At 47.8% G+C, this 22060-nt stretch overlaps 1 protein-coding gene across 1 annotated transcript; it reads left to right on the forward strand.

Annotated features, from left to right (window-relative positions):
* Positions 1 to 6967: 6967 nt before the first annotated feature.
* DRD3 (dopamine receptor D3) lies at positions 6968 to 20610 on the forward strand (the record flags this gene model as incomplete). The annotated part of the gene is made up of 6 exons (XM_082076352.1): positions 6968 to 7282; positions 13945 to 14057; positions 16327 to 16469; positions 17593 to 17789; positions 18711 to 19056; positions 20414 to 20610. The coding sequence occupies exons 1-6, from the start codon at positions 7001 to 7003 to the stop codon at positions 20608 to 20610; spliced, it is 1278 nt and encodes a 425-aa protein (XP_081932478.1). The 5' UTR covers positions 6968 to 7000.
* Positions 20611 to 22060: the final 1450 nt, after the last annotated feature.

The following is a 22060-nucleotide window of genomic DNA, read 5'->3' on the forward strand; positions in this document are numbered from 1 at the left end:
GGTTTGGCAGGATGCTGTCCCGCCTTCATCCAATCAGACTGGAGACCCAGTTCTTCCTAATACTGGGAGCTCTTCTACTAATTATGCCTTAGGTGAGGCAGAAGAAGGATTTGGACCTGAAACTCCCAGCCTAATACCCAACACCGGATGAGAGAGTTGTTATGCTACCACCTACCCTTGCAGTAATATTATTTTGCTGTGTAAAATCCTCTGTGGATAGGATTTACATGACAAACATTCCCTGCAGGCTAAGCTCACATCGCTCTGTGCTCTGCAGGTTTTGGGATGTGCCACCTCTTTCCAGGCTGCCAGAAGAGGTAACAGGGAAAGGAAAGGCTGAGCAGAAGGGAACTAACATCGGCAGGATCTGAATCTCCTGTGAATCTTAAGTTGAAGTGAACTGTGGTAGCTTCCTCCCGTTTCTCCAAGGAATCTGAACTGGTTCTTCAAGCTGCTGTGCATACATTATCCTGAAGCTGCCTGAATTCCTTGTTTGGTCACTGCTGTGAAAATAAGTGAGTTTTGTAAAAAAATTAAAGTGACCAAGGCTGAATAGAGGTATCCTATTTAGATGGTATGGCTATGAACTTAAGTTTTATCTGACTTTCAGAGGTTATGCCAGACAGGAAAGCTCTGTTTACTTTGTATCCAGTGGGCAAGATTATTTTCATGGCAGCACAGGATAATTCAGGTTGGAAAGGGTCCCCCAGAGATATCTAGTCTGGCATCCTCCTCCAAATAGAGTCAACTGTGAGCTCAGATTAGAGATTTATCCAGTCAGGTCTTGAAAAACTCCATAAATGCAGAGTATTTTAACAATATTCATTGTCAGGAGCACATCCTGACTTGCAGGATGAGTTATGGGAGGTTCATTCCACCCGAATGGCACCTATTAGACACTGCACCTCAAACACTGGCTAGAGTGACAGCAACCATGGGCGTTGAAGCACAACAAATAACATTTGCAAATAATCCTTTAAGTGTCAGGACTGCAGGGGACTAGCAATCCAGACAGAGAGGGCAAAGTGGAGAGTGAGGAGCATGGGCAGTAGCAGTTGTGGGAAATGACAAATAGTCTGGATGGAGCTGCCAGAGGTTTGGTAACTGAGTAGGATGCTGAGAGTATGGCTGGAAACCATAAAAAAAAACCCACAAGCGTGGACTGGAGAGAGAGAGAGAGACAAGATACCGGCAGTGCACACTCACTGGACAAAATTAGCACAGAGAAACACTGGGACTGATGGGCAAGGAGATGGGGGTAAGTTGAGGGAACACTGAGACTTATCCAAGTCATTTGAAATCTTTATCAAAGAGCTTTGGAGACACATAAAGAAGATTTAGGGAACTAAGTGTTGGAGGTGCGGGCAGAGAAATGGGCTCTAGGGCATCCAGAGGGAAAATACCAGGTTTGCGAATGATGGCCCCTCTCAATTTTCTGCACGTGGAGGCAGAAAGCCTGTCATGGTATTGGAGACCTGAGAGTTTGAGAAGTCTTTGCTTTTAGGATATCCACATGAAACCTGCTGGCACAGCCCCTCATTTGGAGGTTCCCACAAGTCACTACTGAGCTTTTTCTCTGCCATGCTCCAGTGATATCATGTTGTCGCAGACTAGGGCTGCAACCTGTGCAATGTATAACTGAGCCAAATATATGCCATAGTCTTGCTTTTGGGCTAGGAAGAAGAAGATGAGTTTATGAGAGAAGCATTGCACTAGGCACTATAGTAAAGAAGTTGTAAAGTTAAAAAAAAAAATCACTGCAAATATCACAATTGAGATTGCCTATGGAATTTTAATTCAACCCTGTGTCTGCATGTGGTACAATCTAATCTAAATTAAATGATCACATGAATTATTATCCTGCTCTGCAAGACCTCTGCCACAGAGCAAAAAGCAAGAAAGTCATTAAGTCCCCACCCCAAAGAGCTTCCAGTCTCAGGAAAACAAAACAAGGGGATGTGAAGGGAGCCATCCCAGGAAGGAGGTGGGGAGGGAGCATCAGTGACTGCAAGTTCAAATAGAAACAGCAACATTCACAGCTAGATTTTTTTTTCCTCGAATCAGAGTAATATTAAGAAAATAAATCAAAATAAGTAAATCAAGAAACAAGTTTCACAGTCGCCCACTGTCCATCTGTCTCATTAATCTGAGCAGGTTGATGAGGGCAGGTTGCCGCAGACCTCTTGGGACCAGAGGAGGGTAAAGGACTGGGGCATTTGCAATGGGCCCCTCGGAATGCGGGATAACACAGATTAAGGGGTGAGGAGGCGCCTGGGAGAGGTTCCACTGACACACAAGGCAAAGTGACAGAGAGCATTTCAACAGTGGAAGATGAAGATGTGAATCAGAACAACAGTGCTTTAGTGGGTTCCCCCTGCTGTATCCCCACCAGCTCAGAGGAGGGGGGCAGGTGCAAGGTCATGTCTCTTTATCGATCCTTGGTTAGCTGTTACATTGAACAGAGGACATCAGTAAAGTGTATTGCAGTAGCACCTTGAGGTCCCAGCATACTAGAGCTGCTATGAAAACCTTGCTGGTCACAACCCTTTGGGAATCACCTACAAACAAACTGCATTTAAAAAAAATGCTAAAATGAAGCTAAAATGCCTTCAGCTCTTTGCATCTCTCTAGCCCCACTGCAAGGAGCCGTGCTCACAGGCCATTCACACTCAGCCCACAACTCCCACAGCCCTCGCTAGACAGAACAAGCATCGGTGCATGTGCCTTTCCCTCCAGTTTTAATGACACTAGTGTGGGTGTGTTGGACTCTTTCCAAGCTCACAGCTAAAAGGCCTCTGCTGGGCATAGGTGTGAGGGCTTTTCCCCTGTCTTGTCTGCTCCAGGCACAGTTAACATGTTTCCCTGAAGGTGAGCAGTATAGGATGGATGACAGCAGAGGTTCAACTGTACACGTAAGATATAAGCACAGCGAATGCAGTCTACGTCACACTGTCCTGGAGCTCCCAAGGGGACAAGGGAGCTGTAGAGTCCTTCATAGGTCATTTGGTATATAGTCTGGAAGCTATGTCCTCCACCAAGGACACCTGTGAATGTGTCACCTGTAGGGACTAGGCAGTGACTCATCCAGCAGCATCCACCAACCTGCCTCAGGGCAGTCACACAGCTTTGGTTAAAGGCAATTGGTGTCACTTAGTCCCCATCAAGTCCTGTATAGGCACTTCCACCATCTCCAGCCAGGCTAAAACTGGTATTCTGAGACCCCACAGGGATGAGTGGTATCCACAGCACTTCTCCCCACTACAACCCTTACCCACAAAGAGATCATCTTGAATAGCTGCAATCAGAAGAGAGGAGATCCAGGCAGCCAGAGTCCCAAAGCATGCTTATCAAGGTAACTAATTTCTTAAAAATAAATAAATAAAATCTCATTTCCACAGTATCTGTTTCCCTTCTTGCCTACTTACAAGATAGACTGTGGACACCCTTACCATCAGGTGTATACAGGGGAAGAGCACTTTCTGTCCTCCCTGCTGGGGCTGCAGCGCTGTTCCTGCAACTCTTGCACACCTGGAAAGGGAAACTTTGGCCCTGCAGCCGAGCTTGTAGGACCCCTGTGACAATCGTCAATGAGCCACCACTTGTGGTGCCAGAGTAGATGGTGAGGCCACCAGGATCGTTCCTACCCTGCAGAGCCCCCACAGGGACCACAGTCTGAAGGGGAACTGGGCCTTGGAGACCTGGTCTCAGACCCCAAGGGAAACCACATCTCAGAGCCAGCAGTTTTGGTCATGCTTTAGCCATGGTAGGTGCAGTGTGCTGCGCCTACCGGGGGAGGACACTTCCCCAACATCACCCTCTTTCCCAGCTTTCTCCTGAGCTGCCCGCCACTCTTTCATCTCAGGTTTAAGATAGCTTATTTAAATATTTCTTTAATTCTCTCCCTTTCAAAATCGCCTCTCCTTTGATCATTTTTTAACTACGAACTTTTTAAGCTTTAAGTGTGAACTTCTATCCCGAGCCACACACTCACAGCATCTCCAGAAAGTGCTTTGCCTGTTGGTTTTCCATTCCAGCACAGGCAGCTCCGGCCAAGACATCTCCCCCTGCTCCACCACAGCACGGGTGCACAGCCCGGATTTGGGATTCTCAGCTCTATACTTTGCCTCCCAGGCAGAAGCAAGTCAGTCCCGCAGCAAAGCACTACCTTGCAGCAGCCCCTGGCTCCGAAATTAGCCAAGACCCCTCTGTCAGGTCCTTTGGGAGAGGAGCAACCGCTGGGGCACTTGAGGACGGGAAAGCGTGAGCAGCCTCCGGCCCAGCTGCCCCCTCCCCGGGCACCGAGGGTCCCGGCCCGACGCCGCCGGTGGGGCAGGGGCCGGGGGCGGGCGGGGAGGAGGTGGCCAGACCGGCTCCGCCCCGCGTCTCCGCACCGGGAGGGCGGCAGGAGGGAGCGGGTCGGGCCGGGAGGCGGCGGGACCGGCACCGCGACTCGGTGGCGGCGACGGCGACGGCGGCAGTGGCGGTGCGACGGCCCGGCGGGCCGGCGGGCCGGGGGTAAGTCCTGATTGCTGCTCTCCCGCTCCCCTCTTACCCGGTGCCGGCGGTCCCCTGCCCCGCAGCATCCCACTCCCGGGTTTCCCAAGCCTCTTTCGCCCTCCGCGACACCACCGGGGCGCACGGCAGCCGCGGACCGGGGGGTCATGGCGGGGAGGCGCTGAGCTGCCGCTGCCCTCGGGTGCGGGAGCGGCGGGCGCGGAGCAGCAGCCGGAGCCGGACCCAAAGCTGCGGCCACACCTGGACCCTGTGCTATGATCCCGGACCGCCCCCTGCACCCTGGTCCCCACACCTGAACCCGCGCCCGGACCCTGCCATCCGTACCGGGACCTGCACCCGGACCCCTCCGAGTCTGAGACCTACTGGAGGAGCATCCCTCCCTTTCCCCGCCGTCTGCTCGTCCCCATGGCAGCGACCCTTGTCCCTGCCGCAGCTCACTGCCCAGGTGCCCCCGGTGTTGAGTATCCCGGTACCCTGGTGTCCCGGTGTGCCTCTGCCCCTGTGTCCCGCCACTCCCGTATGTGGGTATCCTGGTGCCCTGGCACATCAGTATCCCGGTACCCTGGTATTTGCCAGGTTTGGCAGCAGTGTGGCCACGGGCAGAGTGAACAGGTCCGGGGGGAAGGGTGGGGCAGTCCAGGGCTGGGGGACCTGGCAGGGCCGGTGGTGGGGACCTGGGAGGGATCCTGGTAGGGAAAACTGGCCCCCAGATGACAGTGGAAAATAGTGCTTTAGGGTGTAAGGGGCAGGAGAAAGGTCAGGAAACCTGCAGGCAAACTGTGTAATGTGGTGTCTTAAGCCTTTTGGTTATATTGTGCGTGATGTTTTTTTCATTCCCTGTCGTGGCTTTGCTTATCAGCTAGGCAGCTGCTTAATGTAGTTTTTTTCCAACGCGACAGAACTAGCCTTTCATGGCCCCAGACAACAGAGATTTCCCAGAGAGGGAGCTGTTTCGGTGCAAGGGACATTGCAAAATGAGTTGTCTTTGGGTGGCTGCAGCTGAACTGCTTTACGAATAAACAATCCTCGACTCAGGAGCAGCGCTCATGATATGAGAAATCCTTCGATCCAGTGGAGGGCTTAACTTCTTTCTCAGGGGCAGGCAGAAGACAGATCAAGAAGGAGAGACAAGCACAGGCACTTTCAAACAAAACACATGCCATAAGGGATTGTTTCACCCCTGTCCTGTGGGCTCTGAGTTCACCAGACAGAGGGAAGTTCAGTTTCCATCTCACTCAGCCCTTGTCCTGTCCCAACTACAAAGCAGGAGGGGCAAGTGACACGAGTTTTAAGGATCAGTATACACCAAGAGGCTGGAGCAATTTATACCTATTGCACAGCTACTCTTCCAGGAGTGTGTGCATCATAGATGCTGCTGTTCCAGGAGTGAGGTGGAACAAAGAGAAACATTTATACCACAGGCACTGCAACATTTTTCCTTGCCTTTTGTACCTGTCACCCTGATGATGAGTTCAGCGATGGGAGCACTAGCAAAGAGAAAAAAAGAAAAAGGACACAAGTGATTAAATGTCACAGAACAACCCTGGGACAGAAAACTTCATATTCCTCAAAAAAATCATCCCCCTCCTAAATCAAGAAAGGGTAGGTTCCTGAGCACAATCACAAATCCATTGTAAGAAAAAGAAATGCGGAGTACCCTGCAAGCATCTTTCCATTATTTCATCCTGAATGACATGATGATTTGCTCTTCAACACAGTAAGCACATCTTCTGGCCAGGCATGGAAAACATAGAACACAATATGGATGAAATGGGGGCAGCACCGACAGTCAAGCTTTGGCAAGGCAGGCGGGGCAGAAGCAGAGCATTATTTGGACATAAGGCCTGGGACAGAAACATATTACATGTTGCAGGAAAAGAGAAATTCAGTAGGTGGTGCTTACTGTGAAGCAGCCAGGGTTCAAGAGGCTACTTGAGCATGCAGGTGTGGTCTCTCTGCCAGGCTGCTGAGCACTTGACTGTGTGAAGTTATTGAAGATATTTTTTGCTGAGGGAGGGGGGAAGGTACTTCCCAGAAGAAAATATACTAGGTCCAAGCTTCTGGCCAAGCCCCAGTTTGCATAACTGTGTTGGGTCTTCCTCAGCACTCCAGATTGTTGTCTTTCAAACTGTGAGTTTGCCCAACCAATTTGTACTGTAGTGTGACTTTGATGCATCTCAAAACCATTGCCACTTTCCATACAGCTGTGTTGGTTGGTAAGATGCACCTTTCAGATGCACACAGGAGGTGAAATCTTAGATTCTTTTCTTGGTTTATATTCAATGAAAAACAAAACAGGCCAAGCAAAACTTTAGGCAAAGCTCTGGGTATACCTGAGCAGAAAAAGAACACCTCTGTAATTGGCTTGAAGTAGCATTCATGAAGGAAGTATGAAAATCATACACCATCCACAAAAGTTACTGCTCTCCAGTTATTGTAGAGCTCCGATTTTCAGTCATCTCTTTCTTTTTGCAGCTGCATCCCCATGGCCCTCTTCACAAGAACCAGCAGTCATCCCAACACCACCGACCCCCTTCCCTGTGGGGCAGACAACACTACAGAGTCTGACCTGCCACACTCACATGCCTACTACGCCCTCTGCTACTGCATCTTGATTTTGGCCATCATCTTTGGGAACGTGCTGGTCTGTTTAGCTGTGCTGAGGGAACGCACCTTGCAGACCACAACAAACTACCTCGTGGTGAGCCTGGCGGTGGCAGACTTGCTGGTGGCTACTTTGGTGATGCCATGGGTGGTGTATCTGGAGGTGAGTACGTCTTAGGAAAGATTAGCAGAATTTAGATGCAGTAAGAGTTCACCAGCATCAGTGCACACTGTCAGGATAGGCCAGCTCTGGTACAGATGAAGTCCTTCACATTTTAACCTCCCAGCTATTTCTGGAGTACTTATGGGGTGGGTGGCAGCCCACAATGTCATACAGGTGGCCGTCGTAGGCTAGACACATGCCAGACAAACACACCACAGTCCCACCTGTCAGCAGGTACCCTGAGCCTTGCTCTTCCTGGCAGAGTGCAGCCTCTTTGAGCTTGAAAGGCAGCTGGGCTACAGCCAGTAATGTAGATTCTGGTTCTGATGTGCTAATATTACTTTCATCTGAGCATCCTTGAAGTTGACTCCATCCCCCAGAAGGGTGCCAGTGAGCACCACGATGAACCAGGAATGGCGGGGGGAGGCAATAGGGTGGAAATATCTTGTAGGAATTTGTCTTAGATCCCAGATCAATCCCCACTCCTGCTGGCCAGAAAACAAGTGAGGGCAGTCAAATCCTCTTCTCTCGTGGAGTTTAAGAGCCTCAACATCCGTGATGTTGGGTCAGCTCAAAGCAACATTCCTCAAGCATGCTGACAAAGAGATAAAGCTGAAGAAGATGCTCCAAAATCTTTTTAAGTCATGTGAACATTTTCAAAATAACTTCAAAGGACTCAGCAAGCCCTTGGGCTCTTATTCTCCATTTCCCTTATCTTTGCACATTGGACAATGTAAAAATATACTGGAATGACCATGCACAGTATGGACAATACCATTAGGTATAGGGCAGCAAAGATGAAAACCAAATTCCCCCACACCATAGCAAAATCCTGATTTACTGAAGCCAGTCCTGGGGCAAATATTTTTACTAAAGTAAGTACATGAAGGTATGCTACAGTTGACATTTTTGTCTGTTCTCTTCAGCATTTTTACACTAATTCACAAAAATTGATAGGTCTAGAAAAATTAGCGTGAACATCTATCAGCCGTAAGCTTTCAGCTGAGCCCTGGTACCCTGTTCGCATGCTAACACAGACAGAATAAGCCTCTGAGCCATGATCTCACTGAAGCCTCATGCTCTTTCTGTAAGGGGCAAGCTGGGATCAGGCTGAAGGGTAGGGTAAATATTCGGTTGGCAGCTGCCCACCTTTGGCTGACCTCTCTCCCGCAAAAACAAAGCAGAAGCAGAGAGAGATTTTGACTTTTGCATACGGATTGTGTACTGTAGGAGCAGAAAGTAGGACAAGACAGGACAGCACCAGCAAATGCCAAACCTACTGTGCGGGTCCAAGGAGATTTGATCAAGTAGTAGTGGCCTGCAGCCCTCCTCTGCCACCAGAGTGTGTTGGATAGGCAACACGGCTCTAAGCTTTGGCACCCAGCCTAGGCAATTCCATTGTGCTAATCCAAGCCACCCTCCGCAGTCTCAGCAAGGCTACAATTAAAATAAATGAAGGGTTTGCTCTGTGTATAAGCATTATTAATAAGGACATCGATGGTTAATTATTTATATATAGCGTTGCTGTGGAGTGAAAGAACAAAGAGAGCACCATGATACCACACATGTCATCATGTTCCTCATGAAGTCAGTAGAAACATTTAGACTAATCTGTGTGGAGCAGTCCTGGAGCTGACCTGCAGGATGTGTACAGCTCAGTTGTGTTACACTGAATGATTAAAAAGCAAGGAATAAGTGTGTGTAGGGGGAAGTCAACCCAGCAGAACAGAATTAGACTCTGTGATTTGATTGCAACTAAAAATATTATTAAAAGTCAAATTTTATTTCAGACTGAAACAGTCCATCACCTCAAGCATATTCCAGTCTTTAAGGACATCACAATATGCTTTGCATTAGAAAAGACCACTCACTCTTGCCGTGGACAGGCTGGGACTGAGGCACGTCTGTGAAGCAGCCTCTGCCCCCATGCAGTGTTGTGGTCACGATTTGTGAGCACGACCCTAGGTCTGTTCCATAGCAGTGTTTATAGACCCATTCAAGATTAATTTCCATCTATGGAGCTTGGATAATCCAAGCAGCTAATACAACAGTCACACAAACAACAGGGAGAAGAACCCACACACATCCCAAGTGCAGTCTACCACTCCCAGCATTGTGCAGTATCTCCTGGAGAACTAGGCTGTAGGACTCCAGCAAGACTAAGTTTTAAGAACAGTCCAAACAGCCCCAAAGTCATTTAGATGTTTGCTGCTGTTTATGGATCAGCGATGCTACCAATGAAGTGAAAATGGCATCATGCTTCAGTACACCATGGGTCTCAAAATCGCCAAGAAATCACTCAGTCCCCAAAAAACATGTACAATAACTATTGATCTACTGAACGTTTGCCAAACCAGACATCTGAGACCTGGCCATTATTTATGGAGAAGATAAAGGTGGACGAATACCTCAGATTTAAATGCCAGTTGTGAACTTTGTACTTTCCACTCAGTTTTTAGAGCTATCTGTGGCCTGGTCCTTCTCCATGAAATTTATCATTTTATCAGTTATGCAGACCAGAACTGTCTCTTTCTGAGAAGTCTTTTTGGAAAGCTATGACAGAGAAAAAATAGGAACATTTTATTAAAAAATCCTCATCTCCACCTAATGAAGATTCTGTCACAAAATGCTCTTCAGCACTGCATCTAGCAATTTTCTGGGGTCGACTGGTGGGTCTAATTTACCAGCACTACTACCCCAGTTCTTTACTGATCTCTGATGCTGTGGCTGCTGCATCTACTGAAGGCCACCAAGGTTTCTAAGACAGTGGCATTGAGTTATCCTGCCCACTGGAGTCTGATGGTAATAAATACCATCATGCCTTATACTCATTGTACAAATGGAGTAGAACATGTAGCAGCATGGCCTGGAGCATCCTTCTGAGTCTTCTCACAGCATCCAGTTCTACCTCCAAAGGGAAAAAAGCTTCAGAAGATGATCATAACTGAGGTCCAGTCTGCAGTTCAGTTCAAAACGTGAGAGTAATGCTGTCTCATCTTCTTGTGGTGCCCACACTGGAGCAGTGAGACCTACAACTCCTCTTGGAGCTCAGGGAGCTTGCCAGACCACTGTCAAAGGAAGGACAACAGAGTCACTGCAGTCCAGCAGTTGACTACTTGTCAGCAGGCCTGACCAACCGCATGCTCTTAGTTACTCCCACTGTGCAAAAACATAAGCAGCCATTTCACAGCTGCAGAGAACTAACAGCACCCCAAGAAGAATGCTCTCTTAAATGCAAAAATCTTGAGTGAACATGCTTAGATGTACCGCTAATTACATCTCTGATGCAACATTGTGTTCATACTTTCTCATCCGTTACTCCTCAATACAACATCATCATACATATCTGATTTACAGAGATTCTTTTGTTTATTTTTAGGCATTCAGGGGAGCGATGGTTTTGCATAAGTTTATGAATGCACAATGGTTTTTGGTGTGTTTTTTTGTTTGGTTCATTGGCGTTTGTTTAGTTTTTGTTTTGTTTTGTTTTGTTTTTTTACTGTAAGACTTCCTATAGGGTTGGAAAGTTAAAAATAATAATAACGCAATTTTGTGGATAAAGCAGACTGGTCATCAAGCAAGATAGGGTGAGAACCTGACCTGAATAGTCTATTGGGAGCTTTAGACTGTTTTTGACAGAGCCAGGATTTCATCCTGGACTCTATTCCCACTTCTGCCGCACAGGCACTGAGTGGTAATGAGAGATTTTATCAACTCATCTCTTTGTGGTTTGCTCTCATCAGCTGTAAGAGAATAATATTTGACCATCCACCTCACCCAGGCAGTTGTGAGGATTCATTCAGTTAATACTTTGATGTGCTTTGAGATTCCTGGACAAAAGGCACCAGATGGATAAAGAACAGGTACCCTGCCAGCACATGGAAACCAGAAATGCACACTAGCATGTTCTAGCTGCTGTAGCAAAGACTGAGCAGAGCAGAACAGAACAATAAAAGGAAGAGCAGAAATAGAATTTTAAAAATTGTGAATGAGGTCTATAATATAAAGGCTTTTCTTCATTGTTAAATTCTGGAATAAATTCTGGGTTTGCATACCCCACAGGAAAATATTAATGACTTTACTGACTTCAGCAGAGCTGCTTCCCATTTTAGAAGTTGTGGTTTGTGGAACTGAGGATGAGTTTTAAGCCCTAATGTTTTGATCTATCAAGCATCCTCTTAATACAAGCTTAACACAAGCTACAGCTTAGTATGGTGTGATCTGAATGTGTCATCCTGAGAGGGTTCACTTCAGAGACATTCCCACCACCACCTTCTTCAGTTTTAATGGTTCGAATTGTTGGGTTTAGCATTTTAATGTGCACAGGACCTTGGAAACTCCCTCAGTTAAGTGCTTGCACATCTGCCAGGCTAGTGGCAGCTGGCTTTCATGTGAACACCTGGCACTAGCTCCTGGAGAAATATTCTTCTTACTGCATGAATCACACAGTCGCTGCATTGCATTTTGTCTCAGACTACAGTAACACCCCCTTCCTGAGTCCCACTTCAAAGGCTTCCAGCATGTATTTTTTTCTAATATTTTGAGGTGGTCAAGTAGATCTCAAAATCTGCAACTAAAGCAGAAACAGTGTGGGGTGTCTTTGAAAACTGAACCTACATATTAAGGTCTCTAATTTCAGAAGGGCAACCTTCCGTTTGCACATCTTGTAGCCCACCTAATTGTGCAGAAAAGCTCTAAGGGGTTTTGTTTATTTTTCTGTTTGTTTTTTCCTTTGCTTGATATTTTAAAAAGAAAGCCAGGGATCCCCACATATATTAGAGAAGATGAAAGCACAGTTCCCTACTGCATTTTGCAAGCCAATTCCAATTTCTCTCCCCTGCATTCATTCAGAGTTGGGGGGGTCTAATGGCAGACTGCTTTGTTCAGTACCTGACTTCTGACACGTAGCAGCTGGGTCCAGCAGAGAATGCCCTAAAGACACAGCTCACCTCAGCGAGTTTCTGTGCCCATTTGCAGAAATGCTGACACAATCAAAAGCATTTACATTTTGCAGTGTTGTTTCTTAAACAGTTCTGAAAACAACTCACACAGAGTGAATTCTGTATTTATACAAGTGTTTCTCTCTACTGGGAGCCACGTCCTTCCCAGGCACCAACATGTGCTGCAGGGTTGACCCACTGCCTTTGAAGCCAAGCTTGCTTGTGGCACCCTCTCCAACCTGTTCTGGGGTGGTTACTTTTGAGAAGATCTTGAAAACCTTCAAGGATGGAGCTTGCACAGACTCACCAAGCAACTGTCCCTGCTGCCTCCCTGTCATCATGGTCAGAAAGTTTACCTTCGTAACCAGTTTGCACCTTTCTTCTTTCAACTTATGCCTGTTGATTGTTGTCCTCCCACCATGCACTGTTGCAAAAAACCTGGCTCCATCTTGTTAGTAACCTGTCTCCAACTGTCTTATTAATAATAACACCCCACTAGGCACTAGAGGGCTGCTGTGAGCCCCCTCCCAAAGCCACCTCTCCTCCAGGCTGAACAAGCTCTGTTTCCTTAGTTGCTCCAGCCGCCAGGGACTGTCTTGATAGGCCTCTGCTGGACTCACTCCCATTTACCAAGGTTTTTCCTGTACTGGGGCCCCAAGACAAGACGCAATACTCCAGATGTGGTCTAAATGTAAGCAGAGAGATCAGGAAATAGTGCCAGTTCCTGATAGCTTTGCAGGATCCAACTGAACCAGCAGGATTGATTGGGTTGAAGGCTAAAATCCAGGCTCTCTCCAAGCAAGGGCCTTCCTCCTCCTTTCTGTCCTACCCCTCTTCTCCAACCAGCACAGCATTAGATTCATTAGATTTGTTTGCTCTACTCATCCAATGGGCTCATCGGTTGGCAAGCAGGCTACCTCCTTGTTCTTCTCCTGCAAGGAGCAGGTGCTGAGGCAGACTGTCATCCCAGCCCCGAGGAGACCACTGCCACACAGTACTTGGAGCTTATTGTTGTCAACCAAAAAGGTCATTCTCAAGAACTTGACAGCTGGACCAAAAAATGCACTTCTCCATCACAAAGACTGGCCACCGCTAAGCTTTCATGATTACACACTTCAGATTGAAAATTCAAAACCATGTGAACAAAAGCTCGGCATGGTAGCAACCCAAAACCCTTTATCCAAAAAGCTTGTGAGTTCTCAGATCTAATAATCAAAATCTGTAACTGAGATAAGAATCCAAATAAGGTTTTAGAAAAGCCTTGGGTGTCAGGTCTCTGTTTCATACATAAATGCATAAAATTTTCAGCATTTTTGCAGCTCACTGCCTGCAAGAGAATTCCAGCAGCTAAGCTGAGAAACACTTTCAGCCCTTAGATTTTTTCAGATAATCCTTAATCAGAGGTTATATATGGTAATATCAAATTTAAATCAATTTCTCATACTAAGCCTTAAGGGAAGGGACAGTTGCCATCTCTTTCTTCTCCTTGCCTCCCTCTGTAAGAGCAACTAAAACACTGAAATCAAGGTGCATGTCCTTCTCCATGACCTACCACTATGTCATTTTGCACACAACATAGGTGCCTTAGTTTCCCTCTGCACATCACAGTGGACAGGAACTCATCTAGCTGTTGAGATACTTGGAGGATGAGCACCTCCTTATACATAACTTATCAGGACTTGGTGCAGAGCAAAGCTGACAGTTTTGTGGTTGCTGGTGCAGGTAACCGGAGGAGTCTGGACTTTCAGCCGCATCTGTTGTGATATCTTCGTCACCATGGATGTAATGATGTGCACAGCCAGCATTTTAAACCTCTGTGCTATCAGCATTGACAGGTGAGAGCCAACAGCACCTAGGGGGATAGTCTGGAGATGGGGGTCCATCAGTCCCCTTTCCCAGGGTGGCAGGGACAAGGAGTGGGGTTTGCACAGGCAGCATTGGTGTCTTCAGGAACACAAACCTCCCTGCAAGTCTGTCACTACCTCTACTGCTATTAATAATATCACAGAATCACAGAATGTTAGGGATTGGAAGAGACCTCAGAAGATCATCTAGTCCAATTCCCCCGCTGGAGCAGGAACACCTAGATGAGGTTACATAGGAATGTGTCCAGACGGGTTTTGAATGTCTCCAGAGTAGGAGACTCCACAACCTCCGTGGGCAGCCTGTTCCAGTGTTCTGGCACCCTCACTGAGAAGAAGTTTCTTCTCAAATTTAAGTGGAACCTCCTGTGTTCCAGTTAGTATCCGTTGCCCCTTGTCCTATCATTGGTTGTCACCAAGAAGAGCCTGGCTCCATCCTCGTGATACTCACTCTTTACATATTTATAAACACGAATGAGGTCACCCCTCAGTCTCCTCTTCTCCAAGCTAAAGAGCCCCAGCTCCCTCAGCCTTTCCTCATAAGGGTGATGCTCCATTCCCATAATCATCTTCTTGGCTCTGCGCTGGACTCTCTCCAGCAGTTCCCTGTCCTTCTGTAACTGAGGGGCCCAGAACTGGACACAATATTCCAGATGTGGTCTCCCCAGGGCAGAGTAGAGGGGGAGGAGAACCTCTCTCGACCTACTAACCACCCCCCTTCTAATACACCCCAGGATGCCATTGGCCTTCCTGGCCACAAGGACATAGTGCAGGGTCATGGTCATCGTGCTGTCCACCAGGACCCCCAGGTCCCTTTCCCCTACGCTGCTCTCTAATAGGTCATTCCCCAACCTATACTGGAACCTGGGGTTGTTCCTACCCAGATACAAGACTCTGCACTTGCCCTTGTTATATTTCATTAATTTTTTCCCCTCCCAACTCTCCAGCCTGTCCAGGTCTCACTGGATGGCAGCACAGCCTTCTGGCGTGTCAGCCGCTCCTCCCAGTTTGATGTTATCAGCAAATTTGCTGACAGTGCACTCTATTCCCTCATCCAAGTCACTGACGAATATATTGAATAGTACTGGTCCCAGTACTGACCCTTGAGGCACTCCACTAGATACAGGCCTCCAACTAGACTCTGCCCCATTGACCACAAGCCTCTGGCCTCTTTCCTTCAGACAGTTGAAGCCATATATCTCTGTCCATCATGTATTAGAAGATGTCTGCACTTAAGGGCAAAGAGGCACAAGCAATAAAACATCACCAGTAGGTAGTCAACCATACCCTCATGCTTTTTGAAGGCAGGAGTCAGAACTGGTCATCTAATTCCCACTGACTCTCAAAGAGGGTTTCTCCTTCTGGAGATCTCACTTGTGAAGCTTTAATAAATAAAATCCTGCCCTATACATAGGGAGGGGTGAAAATTATTGCTGTATAATCTTCAACCTTGCCCTGATTTTCAGCATCTTAAAACTGAGCCTATTTTAAGCAGTGCTAAGGGCTGGGAGCCAAGATCTCAGCACACGTGGTGCTGTCAGGATGAAGGAGTGGGGGAAGGAAAAAACACTGCATGCTGTACCTTTCTAATATGAGGTTCAAGGGTAATCATACGAATCAGCATAATCAGCACTGGGTTGGTTCGGTGTTTGTCCATGGGAATCTTTATCCCTGTTTCATTTTGGCTCTGTCTGCAAGCAGCAGCCCCCAGGTGATCCTAAAGGTGAGACTCCTGTGCCTTCCAAATCCTACCTTTGCTGAGGTGCATCCCCTAGGGCACCCTAGCAGCCACTGGCCCTGGACATCCACCTTTGAGCAATTCTCTGGCTGTCAGTGGGGCTGACACCAGAGTGGGCAGCTGAGGCACAGAGTGCAGCAAGCTGTGGTTGCTCCAGAGACTGCTCTGTCCCAGCAGTGAACATATGACCTTAGAGGGTTGAAGGATGGGTGGTTCCTGGTTTCTAGGTTCATCTGATATCTCAGACCTTGTAGTTCTGCATAGCATTTCTCTGCAGTGTTTCCAACTAACTCTGATTTCCTCTGTTCCTCCCTCCAATGCTCCACTTACCATTTCTACAAATTGCCGATCCCATCATCTGATCTTCTCTCCTTTCCTCTTCCATGTCTTCACCACATTCACCATCATGTTCCCTACGTGGTTTTCATTTCTCCTTTTAAAACCTGGTCCTCTTCCTTCCTCCATTCTTACCTCTCCTCTTTCTGGAGCTGGTTTGGTCCGCAGATACACTGCAGTGGTAAAACCAGTTCAGTACCAGTACAGCACTGGGCAGAGTTCCTGCAGGAGGGTCTCTCTCATGATCGTGATAGTCTGGATGCTGGCCTTCGCAGTGTCGTGCCCTCTCCTTTTTGGCTTCAATACGACAGGTAGGTGATGTCCCAAATGGTAGCATGCAGGAAGGGGTTGGAAATGGAACTGCCCCGTGTATGGCCAGATCATGGGTACTGCAGACTTTCCAAGTTGCAGGAAATTTTAGGCAACTGGAAAACACACTACAAAGGGTCAGAAAAACTTTCAGTGCTGGAGAGCAGATGTGCTTTTGTCTATAAACTTGCCATTTGCTCAAGCAGACACTGGCTATTGCTCTGAGGACAGATCTGCCTGCTTTTCTGCCAAATCAATTCCCATCAAAGTGTCCAGGGCTACAGATCCCCCCAAACAATCTGCACATGCAGAACAATTCTCCAGACATGCAGCATGTCCAACACACACACACACACATCAGACTTGCTGCATCTTGCCAGTATCAACAGGTCCAGACACACAGTTTTAAATCTGAATCAGGACACATTTCTAAACAGCACGGACTGCACATCAACTCTGCTTGTGAGAAATCTCTTTGCCATCCAACTGGCTGTCTGCCTCCTCACCTAATTCCTTGAGGAGAGCAAACAATTTAGCCTGCTCCTTGGAAGCAAGCTGTTTTTTCTCCTTGCCCTCACCTAGGGCAGCCCATTCTCCCTTCAGGCAGAAGGACAGGCGTGCCTTCTGCCCTGTGAGCCATAGGCAGAGGTTCTCTGCTCCCCATCCATCCTCTGTGCCATGCTTGAGGTGAGAAGGGGGTGGGGGAGGGAAGTGCAGCTGTCCTCCACTGCCTGGTCTAGACAGACGAGGCTGAAGTCACACTTCTGCCTCTAGACAGCTCAGAGGCTGTCAGAGGAATCAGAAGAAAGTACAAAAGGAAAAAGGATCCTCTGAGAAAGGATGGGAGTAGATGTGAGAGGAGAGGACAGAGGTGTTGGCCAGAAAAGCAGGCGTGATGGGTCATGCTAGATGACCCTAGGTAGAGTCCATTTTAAGCATTGGTTAGGTGAGTATGTAGGCCACAGTATAATTTGCAACAACAGAGACAGGAGATAGTCACACTCCTTGGACTGCCTTTGTCCCCCAGGCCACCTTTCAACTTGCTTTGCCAATGCACCAGAGCATCCCTGTACTAAACTGAAGCACCTCAGCCGCTCCTCTCTCTTTCTCTCTTCTCCTCCCCAGGGGATCCCAGTGTCTGTTCCATATCCAATCCTATTTTCGTCATCTACTCCTCTTTGGTGTCCTTCTACCTCCCCTTCATGGTGACCCTGCTGCTCTATGTCCGGATTTACCTCGTGCTAAGACAAAGACAAAAGAAGCGAACCCTCACCCGACAGGGCAGCCACAGCGCCAGCACCAAACTGTGCCATGCACACAAAGTAAGGTCTACACAAACAACACAGAAGCTGTCAAAAAGGACAGTGCATGCATCGTTTCTTCTCCTCAAAGGGTCAAAGCACAGAACAGAGAGCATAAAGAAGGGACATGGCATGTTTTCATCCCATCCCTCACTCATACTCCATTATATTTGAGATGTAGAAGTTCCGGTTCAATCCTTTTCAGCCCTCTAGAAAGAGGATACTCCCTGTGTACCTCTGCTCTCTGGAACCAGGCAACTAGCACAGGAGCACAGCCTATTCCAATATTTCTTCAGAGCAGGGCTTTCTCAGCCATGCAGAAGTCTGGCTAATTTCTCCATTTATTGATTTTAATGCCTTCATTTATTGATTTTTGCTCTATGAAGCTTTGTTCTCAGGGCTTCACAGGCTTTAACCTAGATTGTTTAAATAAAAAACAACAACAAAAAAACAACAACATAAAAACACAACCTCTTCATCTGATTGAATTAAGAAATGACAATGCTCATGGTGCATGGAGTATTTGTTCTACTGGCCTTTCTAGATTAAATATCTGCAACCATGGGAACCAGCACAATGGTTTGAAAGGGATCGCCTGGTCATGCATATTTGCTTGTTTCACCCATTTTCTCACATTGAAGCTACATTTAAAAAGGGTGGGGCTGTTGTGGGGAGAAGAGTCAACACAAATGATACAAGTGAAAGGTTAGCAGAGTGGGTGTTTCTCTTCTTGTTCTCATGCTTCTCCTTGGTGGGATGGAGGGAGAGATTTGTCAGGTGCTGGTCTACCCCTCTGATAAGCCAAGGTCAGTCCAGAGGATATGGTGCAAAACTAAGAAGCAAGTGGAACTAAGGATGACTTACACAACTTTCCTCATCATCCTTTGACCCAATGAACAGTTTGGACGGTTCCCAGTTCCTCTGTGGTATCCTCTTTTGCAGGAACACATGGAGAAAAAAGCTTTGCCAAACAGATGCCAAGGCACCTCTTCCCCCTGTCTCCCACTCAAATGCTCAGGCCAGGAGACATCTACCAAAAGGAAGCTGCTGACTGTCTTCAGCCTACAGCGGTACCGCAGCTTCTGCCACGAGGCAACACTCACCAAGGCACCAGGGACTGCACAACACAGCAGGCTGGAAGAGAGGAGAAAGAGCATGAAGCCAGGACTGGAGGTACGGAGGCTCAGCAATGGTAGAACCATGAGCTCTTTGAAGCTAGCACACCAGCAGCCCCGGCTGATCCAGCTTCGGGAGAGGAAGGCTACACAGATGCTAGCTATTGTCCTGGGTAAGTGAGAGCCACTCTGTGTAGTGAGGTGCGAGGGGTGGTGCTTTGGAACTTGCCAGAGCAAGGAATCTCCTAGTACTGTAGTAAGATTAAAAAAATGCAAGCCAGGCCTAGACTTCAACTATAACTGCTCCAGAAATTCAGGAGAGAAAACAGTGGGACATTTAGAGATCTAAGGTAGAATCACAGAATAGCTGGGGTTGGAAGGGACCTTCAAAGGCCATCTAGTCCAACTCCTTTCAATGAGCAGGGACATCTTCAACTAGATCAGGTTGCTCGAAGCCCCGTCCAGCCTGGCCTGGAAGGTCTCCAGGGATGGGGCATCTCCCACCTCTGTGGAAAACCTGATCCAGTGTTTTACCACTGTCATTGTAAAAAATTTCTTCCTCATGCCTAGTCTGAATCTCCGCACCTTTGGTTTAATACCATTACCCCTTGTCCTATCACAACAGGCCCTACTAAAAAGTCTGTCCCCATCTTTCTTATAGGCCACTTTTATGTATTGAAAGGCCACAATAAGGTCTCCTTGAATCCTTCTCCAAGCTGAACAACCCTAATTCTCTCAGCTTGTCCTCATACAAGAGGCATTCCAACCATCTTGGTGGCCTCCTCTGGACCCTCTCCAACAGGTCCATGTCTTTCCTGTACTGAGGGCTACTGAGCTGGATGCGGAACTCCAGATTGGGTCTCACAGAGCAGAAGGGTTGTGCTCTCAAATGTTGAGAGCCAATTATGTTAGTGTTTTATTCACTATATTTTGTTACCCTCTTGTTTTAAATCAGTGGCCAACACACCCTGCTAGAGGGAGCAACAGCCAACACCTTTGCTTTCCCTTTTCCTTTATTTTAAGATTATGATGATGAATGTAAAGTTGGAATAATCCTAAGTTTCCATACATGCAGCAGCTCTTAGGTCCAATTACAGAGGGGGAAACTGAGGTAAGGAGCAGAAGAAGAACCAGCCCATTGAGCTGGACAGAAGTCCACCCTGGTCATCTGCCGCGGTCACCAGATGCACTGCTTCCTCTCATTAACTTACTAGTAGCAGGGAAATAATGCAGCCCTTGTCATAAGTGATTAAATCAACTAAGGCAGCAGTATTTCCCTCTAAGTTGTGGCCACTTGCTTTTGTCTGTCACCAGGCCACTTCTGAAACCCCATCCATTTACACAACTGGTCCCAACGAGCCTGAGTTTGCCAAATCCCCCTGTATCAGGAATAAACATCACTTTCAGCTTTTACCAAAAGCAGATACATGCATGGAAATAGAAGGAGGTAGAGGGCACAGGTGCAGTTCCCTTTCCAAGTAGTTCTTTCCCTAAAGTCATTGACTGTTTTCTCCCTCTCTTCAAACCCAGGCGCATTCATAGTCTGCTGGCTGCCCTTCTTCTTGATTCACATCCTCAACACCCACTGCCCATCCTGCCACGTGTCCCCAGGGCTTTACAGCGCCAGCACCTGGCTTGGCTACGTCAACAGCGCCCTCAACCCCATCATCTACACAACCTTCAACACGGATTTCCGCAAAGCCTTCCTCAAGATCCTCTGCTGCTGACCGCAGGGCTGGCACCAGGCTGCATGGGCTGTGGTTTGCAGCAGACTGCAAGGCTGGGGACAAGGCACGGGGCCCTTCCCTCCCTCTGCTTTATACACTGTGGGGAGTGATGTGCCCCCCTGGGCTGTGAGCGGTGGTGTTTGGCACAACATGAACACTGCCGACAGCCAGAAAACTTCTGTACCAGAGTGAAGAGCAGGAGTGTGCCCCACCTGCACGCAACCTTCACACACCCAGCCTCAACGCTCCTGCTTAACAGAGTACAAGTGCTTCCTACTTCTGAGGAGGAAGGAGAAGACACAGAGGCAAACCAGTGAGTCCCTCAGTGTTGGGCACAGCAGCAGAGAGAGCCAGACCCAGGCGTGCGGTGGAAGATCAGCCACTGCAGTGTCCCGCTCCTGGGAGCTGCGGGCAGGATCCTGCCCAAGTGGGTAGGATCTCTCATCTCCCCCATCAACAAGCTGGGAATGCATTTGCTCTCCAATTGCTGGAGGCTCAGCCTGCAGAAAGCACCCAGCTTAAGCACAGCAGTCTTAATAAGAGGGCAGAACATGACCTCTTTGATAAGGATCTTGATCACTTCAATCAGGAGCCAAGAGCAAAAATTTGGCAAGAAAACTTCGAAATGGAGCACTGATGGAGAAAAAGTGATGTTTCTGTTGTCTCCGTCAAAAGCTTTGCCCATAAAACTGGTCAGTCTCAGTGCCTGAGAAAATTGCTCCGGTTGCAAATGAAACCATCTCCTGTGCTGCCAGCGTGTATTTTACTGCTCCTTGCAAGGTAAAGAGGTGGCTGCCATCCCTCTGGTAGGTCAGATCACATGAGAAGTGCAAGATTATCATAGTGTCCCCGCTCTTCCTAACCCAAGGACCAGAGATAGATTTGCCACTACTTAACTACCACACACTCAGTCATCTACAGTGGCCACTAAATAATGAACAAGGCCCAGGATAGCTCCAGTCTTGCCTGCAATAGATTCAAAGCTGTTTTTTCACCTGGGTCAGGTTGCATGCACCCTGTCTCAAAACTTGTTCGTAGTCTCCTTGGAACGGATTTCCCTTCCTGCTTGTCTCCCTGTCAGGAGCACTGCTAGATTAAGGGGTTGTCCCATCTGACTGCTGTGATAACTCCTGTACAGCCCATGCCTGGGGGAGAGCTGTTTCAGTAACATCCTTCTCAGTAAGAAAGGGTGTGTGCCCCAGGATCAGATTCAGGACCCTCACTGGCTCCCCTCACCCATATACCTGGCAGCACACAGGGCATCCATATGTTCCAGCTTCCAGAAGATGGCCAAACACAGCCCTGCCATGGTCTCCTTTTTCAGTAGGATTCTACACAGCCATCTCTAGTAGTTCCTGGATGAAAACATCAGACAAGCCCTGCCATCTCATATAAGCTGGTCTCATGTCAGGGTGCTCTAGTGCTCTTCTCCTTATATAGCCAAACCTGG

The sequence above is a fragment of the Streptopelia decaocto genome (genome assembly GCF_964273445.1).
Source record: "Streptopelia decaocto genome assembly, chromosome: 1".
NCBI classification, from domain to species: Eukaryota; Metazoa; Chordata; class Aves; order Columbiformes; family Columbidae; genus Streptopelia; species Streptopelia decaocto.